Source organism: Sphaerodactylus townsendi, linkage group LG14 (genome assembly GCF_021028975.2).
Source record: "Sphaerodactylus townsendi isolate TG3544 linkage group LG14, MPM_Stown_v2.3, whole genome shotgun sequence".
NCBI lineage: Eukaryota > Metazoa > Chordata > Lepidosauria > Squamata > Sphaerodactylidae > Sphaerodactylus > Sphaerodactylus townsendi.
The window spans coordinates 27,456,667-27,477,322 of NC_059438.1; the positions used below are offsets into that span (position 1 = coordinate 27,456,667).

Below are 20,656 nucleotides of genomic sequence, written 5' to 3' on the forward strand. Positions count from 1 at the left end.
ACAGAGCTTTACAAAGGTCATTAAAAGTCTCATACACATGTAAAGATATTAATTATACACACTTGTGTATAGATACAAACATTAATAACCAGTGTATAAATTAGTGCTCTTAGCAAGTCCTTTAAGTGCATAAATAAAGGCAGATAAATGCGGTACTTAAATCTTCCATTAATTATTTTACTTGGTTGAGTCCTCATCTTAGGCTTTCAAACATGCACTGTTTGATATGGAGAACTTCATGTGTCTAGTATAGATGCTTTCTGCTCACATATTAAATTCACCTGTCATCCAGTGTTTGTGCATACATATTTTAGTCTTTAACAGCTTTGGTACAGTAATTGTGTGGCTCTGTTGTTTTTTGGCTGAGATGGCATAGCCATTTAATTCAAACTCCTGAAGATTCCAACAAAGTATCAACATAATTCTGGATGTGAATTCGTTGCCGCAGAGTAATGGATTGGCTAATGTTTGTGGTTGTTTTATAAAGTGACTCATTCTGAGTCAAGTATTGTACATATTAAACATAAAAAACCAGCTGACATAAAAATTAATTCACACAGATTATGCATACTTGCATCACTGACTGATGCTCTTTCAAGTCAGCAGAGCCTCCAGTAGCCCAGATACCTCTGTCCTCACTGCGAGACAAGACACTTGCGGAGACCATGGAAGATTTCAGGATTGAGAGTGTGCTGGTGACAGGAAGTGACCGAGGAATTGGCCTGGGTTTGGTGCTGGAGTTTATGAAATTGCCACATCCTCCTCAGCTTATCTTTGCAACCTGCAGGAACCTTGAGAGCCCTGAAGGAAAGGTGAGGAGGAAACAGACTGAAACAGGTGAAGGTTCTAGAACTGTGGTGATCCCGTCTTTATGGAATCACCTCTGAGGAAGTTCGGAAGACTACATCTATCCCAGGGACAGCCTGGGAAGTTGAAACCGCCCAGGAGCAGGCTGAGCTTGCTGGGCCCCACTGTGCTGGTGACACTGGTTTGACTGGGGACTGCTGCTGGGCCATGGCTTGCTTCTGGCCTGTGGAGGCTACCAACCAGGCAGTGTTTCACTAGGAATAGACCTGGTTTCGTAAAGGTCTACCCTAGATCCTTCCTGAAACTTGGTTATTTTATTTTATATGTGTGGTTAAACTCCAATGTGGACCCGAGGTGGCTTACAGCATTTTCCTCGTGTCCATTTTATCCTCACAACAATCTTGTGAGGTAGGTTTCTCTGAGTATGTGTGATAGACCCAAGGTCACTCAACAAGTTTCTATGACAGTGTAGGGCTATCAGCATGGTATAGTGGTTAAGAGCAGGTGGATTCTAATCTAGAGAACCAGGTTTGATTCCCTGCTCCTCCACATGAGACTGTAATCTGGTGAATCCATTCCTCTGCATAAAGCCTGCTGGGTGACCTTGGGCTATTCACAGTTCTTTGGAACTCTCGGTTTGATTCCCCACTCCTCCACCTGAGTAGCAGAGGCTTATCTGGTGAACCAGATGTGTTTCCACACTCTTACATTCCTGCTGGGTGACCTTGGACTAGCCACAATTCTTCAGAATTCTCTCAGCCCCACCTACCTCACAAGGTTTCTGTTGTGGGGAGAGGAAGGGAAAGGAGCTTGTAAAACACCTTGAGTCTCCTTACAGGAGAGAAATCCAAAACGAGCAGCAGTGGCGTAGTAGTTAAGAGCAGGTGCACTTGGTGCATCTTTTAGGAGCAGGTGCATCTGGAGGAACTGGGTTTGATTCCCCACTCTGCCGCCTGAGCTGTGGAGGCTTATCTGGGGAATTCAGATTAGCCTGTACACTCCAACACACGCCAGCTGGGTGACCTTGGGCTAATCATAGTTCTTCTGAGCTTTCTCAGCCCCACCTACCTCACAGGGTGTTTGTTGTGAAGGGGGAAGGGCAAGGAGATTATCAGCCCCTTTGAGTCTCCTATAGGAGAGAAAGGGGGGATATAAATCCAACTCTTCTTCTGCATTGCCTATCTAGGGTTGTCTTGCCACAGTCTCCTGAATATCTCCTGGAATCACATCTGCTCTCCAGACAACAGGGAAAATGGCTATTTTTTAAAATAAAGTTTATTACATTTCCAACAAAACAAATATTTAAAAATACACAACAAATATTGTATCTTTCCAGTTCTTAGAATTAAATTAGTATAAATCATATATATATTGTTAGGACATTGTGTATATATAAATATATCGTATGTATATATATATTGTTAGGACATCATGTGTATGTATATGTATGTATGTATGTATGTATGTATAGATAGGTAGATAGGTAGATAGATAGATAGAGAGAGAGAGAGAGAGAGACAGACAGACAGACAGACAGACAGACAGACAGACAGACAGACAGACAGACAGACACGTATATATATAAAGTGACGTTCTACAGGTTGTGGGGAGCCAGTTGTATGGTCGGGGTATTTGTTTTCCTGACGCTTCACTTCAAGCGTCTGTGGCTGGCATGATCCTCTGAAGATGCCAGCCACAGACCCAGGCGAAACGTCAGGAGAGAATGCTGCTAGAACACGGCCATACAGCCCGGAAACCACACAGCACCCAAGTGATTCCGGCCGTGAAAGCCTTCGACAATACGTCCTAACAATGGTTTATATATATTATTATATATTACTATTATATATTACTGTTTTATCTTCTTAACTTCCCACTTTTCTAGTGTTTCCTTGTTTACTTACAACTATTCTTTCTTGTGATGACATCTAACTTGTTATAAATAATCCAAAATTACTAAATTGCTTAACAATAATTCTAATAAATTATAGATATTAATTATCTTACCAGATTTGCAGACAATCCAATAGCTTCATTCTTAAACCCCGTCATTGTCAAATTTGTCCATATCTTGGTTTTTCAAAAGTCCTGTTAGCTCATCCATATTTGTTACTTTTATTGCTTTGTCTAACCACATTTCTTTTAGTAGGATTTTCTTTAACTTTCTAGAGTTTTGTTAATATTATTCTTGCTGATGAAATTATATGAAACAGATCCCCCCCCCCAATATTTGTTAGAAATTTTAACGTTATAAGAATAGGAATGACCTGAAACAGAAACAGGACCTTGGGGCGCGCCACCATTTTTACAGACGATATTCTTTCCAGTATGACATTTCTTCCATTTTTCCAAGTCGATCTTAATATTCTCCCAAAGTCTGAGACAATTATTGTCAAACATTGAAGCGTTTGTATGCCTTATTTCCAACCCTAAATATTTACCTCTCTTTGACTGATTCCGCATAAGCCAAAAACAGCAGTGTGAAAACGGTGTGAAAACGGTGTAAAAGGGTTTATACTGTTTTCACACTGTTTTCACACCACTGTTTTTGGCCCATGCGGAATCAGCCTTTGTCATGGTAAACCCAGCAATTTTTTTCTAGTTCTACCATCTTTTGTTTCGTACAGTTCAATAGCTGCTTTGGAGGGTGGACTCCATAACATTACATCCCATTGAGGATGTAGTCCCTGTCCTTCCAAGCCCTGATCTGGCTTTACCCACCAGTCTCCAGGAGTTTCCCAACCTAGGACTGGCAATCCTATGCTATAACCCTGATCAGAACCTGCAGTAGTATTCAGTATGGATTTCCTCTGCAGAGGCAAGAATAGAAGAATTCCATCCTGGAGACTTAAAAACAAAACATAATATAGAACAGCTAATCTAGTCTGGTTTGATCAGGTTGCTTCCTTTTGTTGTTGTTGTCTTTTTGGGTTCAGATTTTACAAAAACAGGCAGTTATATGGAGTGAAACTGTTAGGAAGCCTTTGTTTTCTTTCTCCCTCTTCAGAAATCGTACCAGCATTCACCAAGCTTGGTGCGATTCTGACACTTTTCAGTAAAAGTAAGTGAGAGCTGCCCTTTTCTTAGTTATTCATGAGCAAAGGAGAATTCGGGCTGCTTTTGAAGTATCCATTCAATTTGTTAAAATCATTTATTGCTGAACAATTCCATATAATACTGTGTTGCTGAAGAGTGTGAAGCTTCTTTCTAGTACTTTTCAATGTTCTTAAAAATCTTTTTTAGTACCCGCATGTGTAAAGCAAACATACGTTTAACTGGGGGACGTAAAAAGTATTTTGTACCATCTACACTCCGAATGTAAGAGTTTATGACAAGCTTTATGAAAAGTGTCCAAACTAATCCGAAGGGGCTTCACCAACTGCTGAAACATTTATTTCCCTCTACAGTTAAGCAAAGACACTAAAGTAGCATTTCTAGGGCCTTTCCCCACTCTCTTCCATCCCCCCTATGCAGCGCGCGGCATCCCAGGTGCGCCTGGAGGTCCCTCCTAACCCCTGACTCTGTGCGGGAGTCATCAAAAGGCGCACTTTAAGAAGAGCCTGATGCTTCACTGAAAGGGAGCTGAGAGGCAGCGCCGGTGCGGCGCCTGTGTTCTCACCCCTTGAAGTGGGGAGTGCAGCTGGACCCCGCGCTACTTTAGGAGAGTAGGGCGGGCCTTAAGGTAAGTGGGGAAAGGGCCCCAGATGTGCAATTTGAGCATCAACAGGAATGTGGAACAGCCAGTGTTGTGCTGGTTCCTGGTCGCCAGCTCACAGGCCACCTGCAAACTGACGGACAGGGAAGGGTGATGCTTTCCACTCCACTGGCAAGCCCAGGATCTTGGTGTTCCCAGTTGCTTGTTTATGTTGATGTAAAATAGCCATGTTAAGGACTAGGCACTACACGTACCTTTTCAAACTGAGTATTTATTTCTTTAGGCGTTAAAGGAAATGACTGCCAAATGTCCAAACCACTCACGCCTGGTTGTACTGAGACTGGGTAAGTACCCACTATGAGTAATTCTGCTTGCATCACCCCCCACACTTGACTGAGGTTGTCAAACTAAAGGCAAGGCCTGCAGATCTTCTAAAATTAAAAGAGATCTCCAGACTACCCTGGAGAAAATGGCTACTTTAGAAGGGGAACTCTACGGGATTATGCCCTGTTGAGGTCTCTCCCCAAATCCACCCCCTCCCCAGACTCAACCTCCACATCTCCCAAGATTTCCCAACTCACAGTTGGCAACCTTATTCTTCCCCTGCTATTCACAGCAATAAACTACCTGTTATATATTATACCACCTTTCCTTCAGGAAAAGTTTAGGTTGCATGCAGCTCACCCACCATTTTTTTAAATCTTCAGAATGACCCTGAGAGCTCGATTAGGCTAAGACACCATGTGGAACTGAATCCAGCTAGCTCCAGCCTAAGTGCAACACACTATCCAGTACTGTACCAACAACTCTCCACTATCACAGAATTAGGACAAACACACTATTATATGCACTCCAGTTGCTTAAGTAGGGAAGAGTTGCAGGGATAAACTGCACCTGGGTTGTGTCCCTTTTGGAGGACCGAGCAGTGGAGACTTGTGACGTTTTGTAGCAGTTGCTTCACAAATAGGGAGATCTCAGGGGAAGGCACAGAGAAGCTCCTAAAAGGCAATAGGGCCCTGTGTCCATAGGCTCAAAGAAGAGCTCAGAGTTAGCAATGATATTCTTTATTGAAGCTCTGTGCAGGAGTGGCCCATGGAGATCCATAGATGATAGATAGATCTGGAAAGGCATAGCGGTCATATGGATTGACATACTTTTGGGGGACCCTCCTTCCAGCAAGCCAGGTGGAAGCAGTTGAAGGAGTCAGCATAACATCGTTGGTTGTTCACATAACGACAGAACTCAGTTCTCAAAACAAAGGAAGACAGCATTATCTCTAATTACATAAGAACATAAGAACATGCCAGCTGGATCAGACCAAAGTCCATCTAGTCCAGCTCTCTGCTACTCGCAGTGGCCCACCAGGTGCCTTTGGGAGCTCACATGTAGGATGTGAACGCAATGGCCTTCTGCGGCTGTTGCTCCCGATCACCTGTTCTGTTAAGGCATTTCCAATCTCAGATCAAGGAGGATCAAGATTGGTAGCCATAAATCGACTTCTCCTCCATAAATCTGTCCAAGCCCCTTTTAAAGCTATCCAGGTTAGTGGCCATCACCACCTCCTGTGGCAGCATATTCCAAACACCAATCACACGTTGCGTGAAGAAGTGTTTCCTTTTATTAGTTCTAATTCTTCCCCCCCAGCATTTTCTGCAATGGATGGCCCCTGGTTCTAGTATTGTGAGCAAAGAGAGAAAATTTCTCTGTCAACATTTTCTACCCCATGCATAATTTTGTAGGACTTCAATCATATCCCCCCTCAGCCTCTCCAAACTAAAGAGTCCCAAAACGCTGCAGCTCACCCTCATAGGGAAGGTGGTGCTCCAGTCCCTCAATCATCCTTTTGTTGTCCTCTTCTGCCCTTTTCTTTTCTATCTCCTCAATATCCTTTTGAGATGTGGCGACTCAGAACTGGACACAGTACTCTGGCATGCGGTCGCATCTTCACTGCTTTTATATAAGGGCATGACAATCTTTGCAGTAGCTCTTTATTATCAATTCCTTTCTAATGATCCCCAGCATAGAGTTTGCCTTTTTACAGCTGGCTGGTTATGCACTTGAGTTGACATTCTGGGCATGGAACTATCAACTGGAGACGCCTGGGGCCCTTCCCCTGGTTCTGTGACTGATAGCACAGATCCCCTGTATGCTGTATGTGAAGTTTGGATTTTTTTGGCCCCTATGTGCATCACTTTACATATTTGCTGTACTTTGAACTGCATTTGCCATTTCTGAGCCCATAATTCTCACCTAATTCTATCAAGGTCCCGCTTTGGAGCTCTTTCGCAACCTTTCTTGTGGTTCCTATCACCCCTGCATAATTTGGTATCATCTGCAAACTTGGGCCACCACGCCACCGCACCCCTACTTCCAGGTTTCATTTATGAATAGGTTATTAAAGAGCACTGGTCCCAAAAAACGGGATCATTGGGGGACACCTTAATCTCCGAGACATCTCTCCATTGTGAGAACTTCCCATTTACACCCACTCTTTGTTTCCTGTTTCTCAACCAGTTGGAATGTTATCTAATGTTATCTAACCAGTTGGAATTTTATCTAATGAAATTGGAGGTTGGAATGTTCTCACTAGGAAGTCCAGGAGGGATAGAAGGAGCAGGCAAAAATGAAAGAGGCCAGAAACTGATGAGAACAGAACCACTGAACACATACACACCCTGACGTCAATACCCAAGCAGTTCCCAAAATGCCAACGACAGGAGACAGGCAAAGAGGGAGACGATAGCAGCAAATGGCAGGACCATCAGGGACATAACAAACAGATCCACTTCCCCACAAAAGATGCTGAGAGAGACCTTGAACCCCCCCTTCAAGTGCCAAGGTTTCAGGCAACCTCAGCTGCTAAGCCTCTGTTTCTTCAAGCTAAATCCTAACAATGACGTGATTTTTCTTTTGCCTCAATCCACAGTTACAAACACATCTGCCCCCTCCCTTGAGGAGGAGGGAATCTTTTTCAAGCCCTGTTGGCTATTTGGACGTTGTATCTATTGACATTGTAGGCCTGTTCAAGGAGACAGCAATTGCAATTATGAAACACGGGTATTTTTGCTGTAGACTCTGCCTTCCCCAAGACACTGCATTAGGGGCTAAGTCCACAAATCCACAATATGCTTATTTTAGCCTTCATTTTGATAGCCCAGATTAGTCTGATCTCAGAAGATCTTGGAAGCTAAGCAGGGTCGGCCCTAGTCAGTATTTTGATGGGAAACCACCAAGTAAGTCCAGAGTTGCTACGCAAAGGCAGGCAATGGCATACCACCCCTTGAAAACCCTACACGGTCACTATAAGTTGGCTGCAACTTGAGGGCACTTTTCACCAACATCACTTTTGATCCTGTCCTTGAACGGGCCTCTCTTAAATCCTTCTGTTTCTCTCTGCCTAGATGTCACAGATCCTCAGAGCATCAAAGCAGCTGCTGAGGAAGTACAAAGGTACCTCACAGGACGTGGACTCGCCTTGCTGATAAACAATGCCGGCATTGCTTACAAAACCACCCTGGCCTCAGAGACAGCTCAGACCATGGCAGCTGTGTATACCACCAACACCCTAGGGCCTATGAGAGTCAGCCAGGTATGAGCAAAGCAGACAGGCTGGCTGACCTTCTTGGGAAATGCTTCAGCCATCTGGGAGTCACCACAGGCCTTCTTGGGAGTGGGGGAGGTTGCAGAAGACCAGGAGCAGCATTTGCTTGGGAGTGAAGCAACTACCTTCTGGTGTGAGCATGGAACAGCAGAGGGATGGGGAATTTGGTGGCTTCACAGTGGACCAGAGGACCACGTTTCACAGGATGGATGCTGTGTTTTGCCTCTCTTTTGCCAGACATTCCTGCCTTTGCTGAAAAGGGCTGCCCCGAAATTCACCTGCCTGGGAAAGAGCTGCTTTAAGGCAGCTATTGTTAATGTGTCCAGCAGCTTTGGTTCCCTGGCTGCCGTCGATGAGTGGAAATGGTGCCAAGATGTTGGTTATCGCTGCAGCAAGGTACATGGGCTGAGCCTGTCTTCTATAGCAAAGCCCGGGGTCTATGTAAGAGTGACATCTGCCTTTGGCAGCATGAGGGCAAGAAGAGAGTTTTTCCAGGCAGAGGGCACCTCTGAACCCCCTGCAATGGCACAGAAGGTTCTGGGATCTAGAGTAACCATGTTAATGCTTTGATGGCAAAAATCAGGAGCCTTGCGGCACCTTTGAGATTAACAAATGCTCCAAGACCATGATTGTTATAGGCTAGCATTAAGAGACTTCCACTATCTCTCCAGAACTGGCAGCAGGGGCTAAACTCACCTGATGAGAGAGTTGGTGGATACTCCTTGTTAGCTTGTTGCATGATTTGCCTACTAGACCCAGCCTATCCTACAGAAACCAGGAGATAGGGCAGGACCTGGGAACCCCAATAGGCAAATCCCATTCAGCCATTGAATGTACAGCATATTAGCATCTCTTGGTTTCAGTTACCAACTTGTCCTATCTATACAATGGGAACCAGAAATAAGGTTCACTTTGTACTTAATTTTTGTTTGCATTTTCTAATTCTGTACTCCTATTGCAGAGCTTAGTGGAACATCTTGTGCTGCCCAGTTGCATTGTTTATGTGTACATGTGTTGTAATCCACTTTGAGTCTAGGAAGCAGGTAAACTACAAATATAAATTGTACTTTGATCTGAGATTGCAATCAGTTTTAACAGACCAGGGTGCTCTGAGCAACAGGCCAAAAGAGAAGGCCATTGCTTTCACATCCTTCATGTGAGTTCCCAAAGGCACCTGGTGGGCCACTGCGAGTAGCAGAGAGCTGGACTAGATGGACTCTGGTCTGATCCAGCTGGCTTGTTCTTATGTTCTTATGTTCTTACTCTTGGAGAAATGCTGCCATCTTTGCAGCATGTTAGATTCACAGAGGATGAAGGTTGGCCCCCTTGAGTCACATGGAGGGCTCTTGCCCACTGTTCGATAGGAAGTTACTGGTTATGGAACTGTTCACTGCTGGCATGAGTAGGGCTGATATGCAGGGGTGTATCTTGGAACAAAGAGTTGGCTTATAGATCATGTAATAAGATGGCATTTGGGAGATAGCAGGAGAGGCCATAGTCCTCTGACAGTTCAAGTCTGATCTGGCTAGCCCTTTAATCCAGTAACTATGAATGAATGTAGATCAGGAGTAGCTAATCAAGGCTCAGCCACGATACCCTGACAGTGCCCAGCCCTATTCCACAAGCCTGCTATGGTTATAGCTTACCAAGCTCCTCACTAGAAAATGAGATCTTAACTCTTAAATTGCAGTAATCCTCAGCATGAAATATTGGATCCTCACGCTGTGCTTTTCCTGCAGGCTGCTTTAAACATGCTCACCAAGTGTCAATCCCTGGTATATTACCCCTTTGAGATCGTGTGTGTTTCACTCCATCCAGGAGGTGTGCAAACTGGTTTGGGAGCAGAGAAGGTAAGCATATGAAACACTGGGAACCAAGAATTAAGACTACTGGGAATACCACCTTTTATTTTCTACTGCCCTACCGTTGTGAATCTATACGACAAAGAAAGGTAGAAGCCAACAATTTTCAAGTTCGGATTTTATCGATCACTAGCCAGGGTGAGCAGGGAGTGCTTGTGACATGGAATTCACATTGCTTAGCTTTAAGGAACTGCCTTTGAAGCTCATATTTGAGTAGTTCACCCATTAAAGGTAAAGAGAAGTGAGATACATCACAAGGATCAATATGCTTCCATTGGCTTAGCTACTCTGATGTCACAGAAACACAAGTAAACAACCACAGGCTTCAGGAGTTATTGCACTTAATCAAAAATATTTGTGAGCTATTTTCAATTCTTAAATCCCCATGTTGATAATGACTGGAAGGCATGGGTTTTTCAAATGGCATTTTATTGGTGCATACAAATGCTGGAGAATTTGATTTCTTTCCAAGGTTTGACAGAGTCAACACTCTGCTTATTATTTAGGAGTTGCATATTCCCATTATGTAGGAGTTTATTTATTTATATATTTATATATCACATTTATAAACTGCCCATCCCCGAAGGGCTCTGCACGTTCCCATTATCATCCTTAGAAAGATTAATGTGCCTGCATTGGATGAACATTGGCAGGAGATAACTTTTAATAAAGGGGAAATGCCTTCTCTGCCTCATGGCCTGAAAATCTGCCACCAGGCAATCTGGGAATGGGAAACCAACTTAGTGTCGAACCAGCCCAGGACAACTCACGGTGGGTTCCTGAAAGGAAATGCCCTCTGCTTATGCAAGCTGCTATACCAACCTCTCTGATTTCTGGTCAGATTCCAAGAAGAAAACAGCAACATTTTGATGGGATGGGACGGAATGCAATCTGGACACACTGGTTCCATCTCTTTGCTGTCTCATGTTTTCAATAGCTATTGATACATCATTGCAGAATGGCTGTAAAACGCCACCCAACTGGAATGGTAGCTACATAGAGCCTAAAGGCAGAGGCTCCAGTGGCAGTATTAGGGCCAAGTAGGATAAAAGAAAAGCAACATTTTCCTAGAAGCCAGGTGTCAGATGGAACAGAAAGAGAATCCTGAGTTTAAGGAACAAGAAAATGCACGGTTTTAGCCCTGGTGGCAGCAAAGAGCATCAAGCAATATCTAAAAGTAGCTGGTTTCATATTTAAATCCCTTTGAAGCCCAAGGAAGTTGCAGTACAGTGCCAAACCCCACTGAAACAGGGGTGGGGGAAGAAAGGGCAGCGGCACTGAAGCAAGTCTGCCAAGATGGCACATTTCTGTCATGCGGAGCTATTTTTCAAGGGACTGAAATGAACTTTGCTGTATACTGAAATGTGCAGTCTTGACATTTATTTTAATTTTATTAAATGTCTATCCTGACCGAGGACGGGCTCAGGGCAGTGCACAGACATATTAAAAAACAATGTATTGTCAAAGGCTTTCACAGCCAGATTCAATCTCGGTTGTTAGTGGGTTGTGGAGTGAGAAACTAATCAGCTGGCTTGTGATTTGGGAGTTGGAGTCTCTGTGAGGTGTATCATCACAGAGAGAAGCCGGTTACAAACTGTGTCCACTGAACACACTTCTCTCTGTGATACACCTCTGAAGATGCCAGCCACAGATGCAGGCAAAACGTTAGGAAAAAGATCTACCAGACCACGGCCACACAGCCCGGAAAACCTACAACAACCTTATTCAAAAACCGTTTATCCATACATTAAGATTCACTAGCCCTCATTTCCTTGAAATTCATTAAATACATAGCACTTAGGTAGACGTGAGATTGTGGCCAGCATCTAGCAAAGTCTGCCAGGGGATCGCCCAGCTCAAGAGTAGCAGCAGCTCTGCCAGGCACAGATTACCCCTAGTCCTGCTCCCGAAAGTCCTTAAAAACAAGCAGGTACACTGTGAATGGAACTTTGGACCTCATCTATGCAAAGTGCTGCGGAGCCACAGAGCTGCTGCTAGCCAGGCTGAGTTAAATCTCGGTACAGTTTGCTGCCCAGGGGGGAGAAATGCTGATGTTTTAGGAGACTGATATTTTGGATTATAAAGTTGGATCTCAGTTGGGTTGGAATCACATTCGCTAAAGAACTGCTCAACAGATCTCTTGAACATTGCTCTCTCCATCAAAGCTATATTGGTGACGCTTCCCACACATCTGTGCTGCAGAGCATACCAACTACACACTGCAGGTCCTATTCCTCTTACTTTCGCCTCTCCCTGATGAGCTATTCAATGTTCTTCCCTGCCGAATCCACGGCTACTTTGCTACTGATCAGTCTTGCACTGAGCTAGCTGCTGAGCTATCCAACATTCTTCCCTGCCAAATCCACGGCTACTTTGCTACTGATCAGTCTTGCACTGACTTGGGACCAGCTGTCTCACTCCAAGAACCAACCTACCAAGGCTGCTCTCCTGTGGGGATCAGTCACCCAGCTCTGGGTGAATAGCTGTTAGCTTTTAAATTAATCAAGCAACAGCTCTTTCTGCTCTTGGGGGTCCCCTGCTCTCCTTTTCCTCTATCCTTGCCCGATGCATCCTGGCCTGACTTGGCCTTCTCCTGCCTCAGCATCTTTTGGGGCTATATACCACCAGCCTTGATTCTGTTCTTCCAAGCAGCTCTTGAACGGCCGGCCAGAATTTAGCTTGTTGCCGCCTGATACCTACACTGTTGCTCTGTTTTTTCTCCAGGGAGGTAACTGACTGTGAACCCAGCGGCAAAAGTCAGGAACGCTGGAGGTGATTTCCAGACTCTCCTCCTAAGGACAGTGGGACATTTTAGACTGGAGAGGACAAACAATTCCTTGGTGAGAAGTTCGAAAACATCCTCCTTCAATCCTGTCCTCAATGTATCTAGGAGTGCAAAAAGCAGGAGGGTTCAGAGGTTGAGGCCTCCCATCCTATATTTGAGCAAATTAAAAATTGATTCACATCATGCACAAGACCAGATTTCTCTACTTGTTAGTGGTTTGGGAGACTCGGTGACCTTGTTAATTCTTAAGGCCTATCTCAATCTCACACTCTGGAGCCCAGCCCATGGTACCTTTTTGCATATACTGACACCTTGGTAGATTTCCGCTTGCACACACAGGAGCCTTGATCAAGACCACAGATAATTACGTTTTGATGCTACACAATTAGATCTTTTTGTATTGAATCAAAAGGATAAGTCCAGAAGAACCAGTCCTACTTGGTAAACAGTTGGAAGTACACGCTTTTGTTAATTAAACATTTTACCTGCAATGCCACCCCCAATCAAAGTCAAAACAACTCAGAATATTTTAACACACTGCCTATTCTCCATTGACAATTTACTGCTGCTACAAATTGCATGTCGTGAACAGCAGCAATGGAACTGACACAAGGGACTTTCTGCTGCATTTGTCTTGGTTGTTCTTTTGTTGACTTGGTCACCCGCAACACACCACTTGAGGGATTTATGCCAGTTTTAAAACAAGGTGGGAGTTGCGGTATTGCTTTGGCTTTGTAATGTTATGGGAATATAGCAGCTATTATGGTCAGGAAAACAAAGCCTGCGAAATGCCCTCCAGTGGCAACTGTGAGGGGATGACAACTGTATAATGGCACCAACATGGGCAATCTTGAAAACCCACCATTTTTTTCATCCATATGGCGTGAAAACCTGCTTTGATTGCAATCTTTTTGGAAAGCATGGGAACAATTGGGGGGGAGGAGCAATGACAAGTCATATGTGAATGCTTCACAGTGCAACACACTTCTCTCTGTGATACACCTCTGAAGATGCCAGCCACAGATACAGGCAAAACAATAGGAACAAGATCTACCAGACAACAGCCACACAGCCCGGGAAACCCACGACAACCAGTAAACAAGTATGCCTGCAAGAAAACATGCCAAGCTAGAGAAGTCTGGCATCCTTCCAACTAAGAAAGGCCCATATATCAAGAAAGACTACCCTTTTCTGACCTGCAGAACACCACCCTCCCCCAGCTTGCCTCCTTGTAGTCTGGGGAAACTGGTGTAGTCAACAGACAGGACAAAAGGGCAGGACCAACAGACAGAACAACAGACAGGACAAACATAAGGACAAGCATGCATGGGTTTTTGTACCCCACTTTTTCACAATCACAGTCCCTTCCTCTCTCTGCAACAGGCACCTTGTGAGGCAGGTGGGGCTGAGAGAATTCTGAGGGAATTGTGACTGACCCAACGTCACTCATCAGGATTCATGCGGAGAAGTGGGGAATCAAACCCGATTCTCAAGATTTGAGTCTGCCGCTCTTAACCACTACACTATGCTGTCAGTATTGCATGAGCAACTCTGAAATGGGGTTTATTCCCTCCTGGGGGCATTTCAGCTAGGAAAAATAGCAGTGGGGGAACCAGGAGCCCCTCCCTCCCCAATGCTATGGTCCAGACCCACATCAGGCCCCTAAAGAGTTTTAAAAAGCAATGCTGCGTGGTTGTGGAGAAACCTGATTGGGTCCAGACCCAATGTTACAAATCATATAATGAAGTTTGGCACCTAGCATCAAACTGCTGTGGAGGCTTTCGGCACTCAGGAAGAGCAGGAATGGTTGAATCTTCGTCTTTATGGAGCCCTTTGACCAGAACTGTTCCACACTTGCTCTGTATTCTGCTTGATGGAACAGGTGGGGAGCTTTTTAAAAGATGCACAGGGTGTTCAAATGTCCGGAAACACACAGAAGTGAATAGTGGTTAGATGTAGAAGTGGAACTAGAAAAGGGGTTTTCATAGGCTGGGGGCGGAAGTTCAGTCTGCCACAACAGAAGACGCAGTCAGTCAATAGCCAAGGTAGGAGATAGTCAATAGCAAAGTTTCAGGTTGGACAAGAGCAGTTGACAAAAAGGGATTTCCTGGTAAGGAAATCATTCCCTCCCTTAGCTTGAGAAAAGGTTCTGTATCAGAGCACCCATTTTAAATCACATTTCTAAACAAATTACTCTGATCTATAAATCACTACAGCTTCTACATCAATCTGAACAGTGGGGCCATATTGAATCTGAAATTCTCAAGCTGGGTTGCTCTCTGGACTCTCTGACCATGTTTCCATCTAAAGAAATATTTCTCAAAGGGAGGCTGCTGGATTAGGAGCACCAAACTCTAATGGAAAAGGCCACAAGGTCTTGCTCTCCTCTTGCCCTGGGTATCCCCTGCTTGGGAAGCAGGCTAGCTAAATATCCATCAACTAATCTTGCCCAGGTCTCGTAGAGCAGTGATGCTGGCCCCCTGCAATGCTCTTCCATCAGCTGTGTTATCAGGGAGGTTTACCAAAACTCTCTATCAGCAAAGGCATTGTGCATTTAATGGGGACTGTGTAGATTCTGTAGTACATATTTTATTATAACTGTCCCTCCATAACTGCAATCTAGAACAATAATGGCTATCCCGCTGTTAGCAAAAAAAGAGCACGTTTCTGATTTGCAGAATATCATCTTTTTATTAGATAACACCAGCAGCGAGGTAACAGATCTAGTAGCCAAATTTCTTCTTATATATACTCCAGAAATCCAAGGGTCAACTTGCCTAATCCCCTCTCCCCTTCTTATAGCTCCCATTTTATATACTGATATTCTAATTTTTATTTTGTTACCTGTTCGGCGACTGAATTTTCTGCTGATAGAATTGTATTTTATGCCAATAAAGGTTATTGTTAAAAAAAACAAAAAAAAATTCCTTGGACACATCACAGGAGAAATGTAATGAATTATTTCAACTGAGGCTACCTTGCCTGGAAGAGCAGAGCCATACACATATATTTACCAACTGAAACATTGTGGTTATGCCACTACTGAGACATAAGTCAGAATGAAACTGAGACAGGCTGAGCCAGTCACTCCAACACAGTGAATTTGTTTGATGTCGTCCAGAGGCCATCACTGGGGAATCTCAGAGACAGATGCCTGACCCACCCTCCAATTTTGTGTCCACAGCAGCAAAGGTCTATGCAGTATTTATGTCTATGCCAATAACTAGCTAAACTGGATTTTTAGTGGTAAATGCAGACACCGCCCCTCTTGGCAGCCTTGGCAGCTCCCATAAAGCAATAAAATAACAGCAAGAGAGCGATAGGGTATAGATTTTATTTTGTATAACAGAAGACAAAATAAATCCAGTCTCTTCCAATTGTAGTGTGAATGTTTGTTTTTTTTAAAAAAAGTGGAAGGCAGCACAGTTGCATGTAATACTGGTCCTGAAAAGTAAGCAAATAGGACGAGGAAAAATAACCATTTAAAAAAAGGGTTCGGAGCCACGGTTTCCCTAGCTTATAAACACTTGATTTGTAAGAATACAGAAGCAGCAAGATGCAGAGGCAATGGGCAAGACTTCGGTGCAGACTAGCTGTGGCAGGAAAACAAGCCCTTGCGTGAATTTTATAAGGCTCCAAGCCTTTAAATGCCCCACCCCACATGCCTGGCGCTTATAGAGCAGCTGCTATCATTCGGTGACATTCTTCTAGGATGCTAGAACTAGTTCTAGTTGGGGTGTTACCTTCTCCAGAGTGTTTTTGCCTTAACTCTTCTTGAGCCTATATTCAGGATCCTGCTTCTCCAGATAAAATTAGGGTCCACATTCCCATCAGCCCCTACCAGGATGGCCAATTGGCCATGCTGACAGAGGCTGATGGGAATTGTAGTTCCTGAACATCTGGAGAGCCGCAGGTTCCCTACCCCTGGTCTACACCGTGTCCCGCCTGAGCCTTTTACAATGGCAGTCTCAATTCAGCTCACAGCCAGCCATTCCTGAGCTTTGCTGGCAACCACCAGGTAAAGTTCCCTCCTGGCTACAGCCTTGAGGCCCAAAGGGACATGAGGCACGCATCCTGCAGGTCCTAAGCAACTCTTCACCCAGGCAGATGCTTGTGTTTCTGGATCCAGAGGAACTGTGCAGTGGTGATGGAATCAGAGCTGAAAGGGGACTCAGCAATGGAACGCCTGACAGGAAACATGGTAGCACTTGGCCAACAAAATGCCCAGGATGTGTTTTTTATTCTGACTTATGGACATGTTGGCTATGCTTGTAGGCTGCTGCTGACTGTCAGACATCCCTCCACAGGTCCTATGGAAGAGAGGGACGTTTCATTCCTCCAGAGTTGATGGGAGATGTTCTCTGCACAATACTGAAACCAAGCAATCTGGGCAAACAGCCAGCTATTGGAGAAGGGCCTAGTTTAAGTTTCCAGTGATATCGCTCCAAAATGAGATGGGATCTTGGAGATCCATACTTGGGAGCTCTTGTGGAAGGCTCTCCCCATCACAACTGAGGAGTAGTCCCAATCGGATGTCTCGAAGCTCTCCGCCAAGCTGAAACTAGCTTCACAGAGTGGAAGAGTTGCCTACCTTTCCCTATGAAGCGATACAAATAGGAAGGGGTTCACCTCAGGAAAATAAGCATGAGATGAAAGGGTTAACTCCTGGTCTTCAAAGCAACCAGGTGAGGCTGCTCCTTTGTCCTCTACCTCCTCACCTATGGTTCTCTAGCTCATAGTAGATTCCAATTACCACTCACCTACATCGACTCTAGCTCGCCTTCAAGACTTCTTGGCCTTTAATGCTCTCTTCCTGGCAAGTTCCCTGTATGCTGGAACAGGGTGGAGCAACTCCCCTGCACTGTTCTTGCTTGTTGCCTCTGCAAACGAGTGTCCTCAGGTACAACCCAACAATTTTTGTGGATTTGCCCACAGATTCCCTGCAATCCTGTCTCTGCAGGCCCTTTGTTTCAGCATGCTCCAAGCAGGGTTTAATGACCAGGCAGAGCCTGGCTCTCCATGCAATAGGAGGAGGGAGGGAAATGGCTGGCAGTTCCAGGCGACACAGTGAGAATGAGAATCTTGCGCTGGCCACGTGGCCTCAACACTGAATGGTCTGGAACGTCTCTTGTGGCTCTCTTTCTGATTGTCCCATCCCTACTGCTATGGAGAAGCCACATAGGGAATGCTGTACAAAAGCTCCTCTCTCCTTGTGAAAACTGGAAACTTAAAACCATCGCAATACAGGTCAGCCAACCCCACCTACCCTCCCTTTAAAAAGAGAAAACCCCCAACATGGAAAACAAGAAAGGAGCAGCTGCCCAAATAGCCAAGCTGTATGGACAGAAATCACAAACACACCTGTGAAGGTCTGGAGCAAGAATCGAATGTAGCAGACAGCGCAAGTCAAGGCACTATTTGTTGCTTGGGATTGGCTTGCCCCTGCCCACCCCACCCCACCACAGCCCAGATATTTTGGAACCTTATTGGCAAAAAGAGGGGGGAAAGGAAGAAAAATTAAAGAGGCGCCTGTCTCTTCACCTGATTTGTGGAAAGGAAGTGTGAGAAGCACATTCTTGTTCATGCAGTTCAATGAGGGACTTGCCCATTTTTAAAAGCTGCAGCTGAGATGCCGGGGCGTCAGCGTGACCCTCTGAAAGTTACTCTGGCCAATCCTGAACCCTCCCAGATGGCTTCCCGGCAACCATCTTGCAGGACTGCCTTAAGGGCATCAGCAGACTGTTTCCATGGTTCCTGTTAAAATAAACATTCTCACAGATCTTTGTCATCTTCCTCCAGACTTAATGGAGAGGCATAAAAACAAGGCAGGAGGGTTTTGGCTGACCGCCAGGATGGGCCTAATCCTTTAAGAGTTAGTTACTGATGAAGAAAGCCCAAAAGGTGACGTCTGAGATAGAAATTGGAGACGAGATTAACACACACGCTCCTCCAAGAGGTTTAAGTCCCCACTGCAACAGGAATCAGAGCCTCCTCCTGGACCAATTATGTGCTTCCCCCGGCTGCCTCAATTCAGCTACATTTTCTTACAGAAGAAATACTTGTTTAATACTGTTTGGCATGATTGCACTTAAAAGATTCATTGAATTATCCTGGCTCTTCTCTTCAATTAAAAACGAGACAAAAAAACAACAGGGAGACGAGAGCACATCCAGTCCAACCTTTTCTTATTTTTCTGGTTCCACCGTCTGCCTTCACTAAAGAGACAATGAAGCCCTCCCCATTTGTAAGCCGAATTGTATTACTCTCTTTTCTTCTCCAGGTTGAAAATAAGAAACTTCACCCCAGATTCATCTCCCTCCCTAAAATAAATGCCAACGAGCTGGAGACGGCTACCGATGCAAGAGGAAGAAGGGACCAAAATAGAAATCCCAAATCATGGCTCCAGGCAGAATTGCTAGCACCTCTAACCTATCACATCACTGGAGGAAGTCTCTGAGGAGGGAATAAGCTCTTCAGTTGGGCACAAATCAGGGGTCTTAAGCTATCAGAAGGCAGCTTACTGGAGCCTTCCTTCCTTATGACACATCAATCACCTCCCCAGGAACTATCTGAGCAAAAGAGCAGGACCAAAAAGGTAGAGGTAGAGGAAGAAAACAAACCCTGCTTTGATTATGGGATAAACACAAAGAAATTATTTGCCAAGACAAGAAAGATTCCCCTTTCGCTCAAACCACTTTCCCATCTTGAAAGTGGGTGGGAATGGGAGAAGGGTTCAAAAGTCACAGGATCTACCAATTTCAGTGCCTTTGGCATGGTGTCCTCCTCAGTCCCAGGTTGGGCACCTCTTCTTCCTCGCTTTCAGCAGCCACTTTGCTACCTGCCCGCAGCCTCTCCACATCTAGGACAGAGTTCTTCCACTCCCATTTGTCCCTGCAGACAAACAAATCTTCCAGTAAGCAGAACACTTGGCCCTCATAAGCGAACTACTTCTGAAGTTCACGTGATTGTAACCACAAACATGATAAAAGCTGTTCTGTGTTTGGAACCTGATTGTTACAAAATAAATTCCCTGGGTGAAAGTGGGAAGCAACTGTTGTTTTATCAAGAAATCTGATTGACAGCTGGCTAATCTTCCTCTCCCGCCTCTTGGGCTGCTCTGTGTGTTCCTGCTTTTTATCCCCATTCAAAGACAAAAAAAAGTGCAGCATTTGATTTTGATTCATGACGTAGGAGCTGGAAGCTTGCCACTTGATCGCAAAACTCAATTCGTTTGTAAATCTGTTCAATTTGGGGGAAAAAACATTCTGTTTTTTTACCCTTTTTCAATAAAAGCTCCCTTGCTATGATTGCTTTCAGGAGCAAAATATTCCAGTTTTCTCCTTGGGCTCTTCTTGGGATGCAGGTAACGCAGGGGTTCCTCTCATTGGGCTGGGGGGGAGGCAATCCAGCAGCCAAATCACGCCCCCCCTCCCAGAGGAAGCAAGCTATCATAACTGGCCCATCCACAGAAGGCAAAAGCTGGAAGATGCACGTTCAAGGGATTAGTTGCCACGATAAACATCAATCTTGCTTGTCTTCTCCAGCATATCAATGATACCAGCCTCAAAATCAGCATCATGCACTCCGGTTTTCCGAAACTCCCCTGCATAACGATTGTTCTCCCAGTAGTGGTGCCAGTTGCCGTGGCTGTCTGCCCCAAATCCAAAGACATTCACCTGTAGGCAATGATAGAGAATGATCCTGTAAGAACATCAGAGGATCTCTGCTGAATCAGACCAGTAGTCTATCTAGTCCAGCATCCTGTTTCACCCAAAAGCCAAAACAATGGCATAGAAGATGATCCTTCCTAGAGAACCTTGGAATATGGAGGTTTCCTTTACTCATCTTGGCTAGCAGCCATTGAGGGACCTCTCCTGCATAAATCTGTCTAACCCCCTTCTGAAGCTGACATCTGGTCTCGTGGCCACTGCTAAGTCCTCTGCCAC

The 20,656-nt window shown here is 44.9% G+C and overlaps 2 protein-coding genes across 2 annotated transcripts in view; one reads left to right on the forward strand and one right to left on the reverse strand.

Moving 5' to 3' along the window:
• Window positions 1-665: 665 nt before the first annotated feature.
• On the forward strand, window positions 666-12,661 carry LOC125443318 (short chain dehydrogenase gsfK-like). The gene is made up of 6 exons (XM_048515339.1): window positions 666-837; window positions 3,815-3,868; window positions 7,864-8,051; window positions 8,301-8,459; window positions 9,803-9,913; window positions 12,650-12,661. Exons 1-6 carry the CDS (start codon window positions 666-668, stop codon window positions 12,659-12,661), a joined length of 696 nt encoding a protein of 231 aa, XP_048371296.1.
• Window positions 12,662-16,637: 3,976 nt separating this feature from the next.
• ST3GAL2 (ST3 beta-galactoside alpha-2,3-sialyltransferase 2) overlaps window positions 16,638-20,656 on the reverse strand; it is a 51,495-nt gene continuing 47,476 nt past the window's right edge. Inside the window, exon 7 of the mRNA XM_048515466.1 lies at window positions 16,638-20,386. Coding sequence (XP_048371423.1) covers window positions 20,213-20,386 — 174 coding nt within the window. The 3' untranslated portion in view covers window positions 16,638-20,212. The remainder of the gene's footprint in view (window positions 20,387-20,656) is intronic.

Excerpts from the sequence above, each read along its gene's own strand:
- LOC125443318 (XM_048515339.1), top strand. The coding sequence starts at position 666 with ATGGAAGATTTCAGGATTGAGAGTGTGCTGGTGACAGGAAGTGACCGA. Across the intron at positions 3,869-7,863 it reads TCTGACACTTTTCAGTAAAA|ATGTCACAGATCCTCAGAGC; the intron begins GTAAGTGAGAGC and ends CTCTCTGCCTAG. Across the intron at positions 8,052-8,300 it reads GGCCTATGAGAGTCAGCCAG|ACATTCCTGCCTTTGCTGAA; the intron begins GTATGAGCAAAG and ends CTCTTTTGCCAG.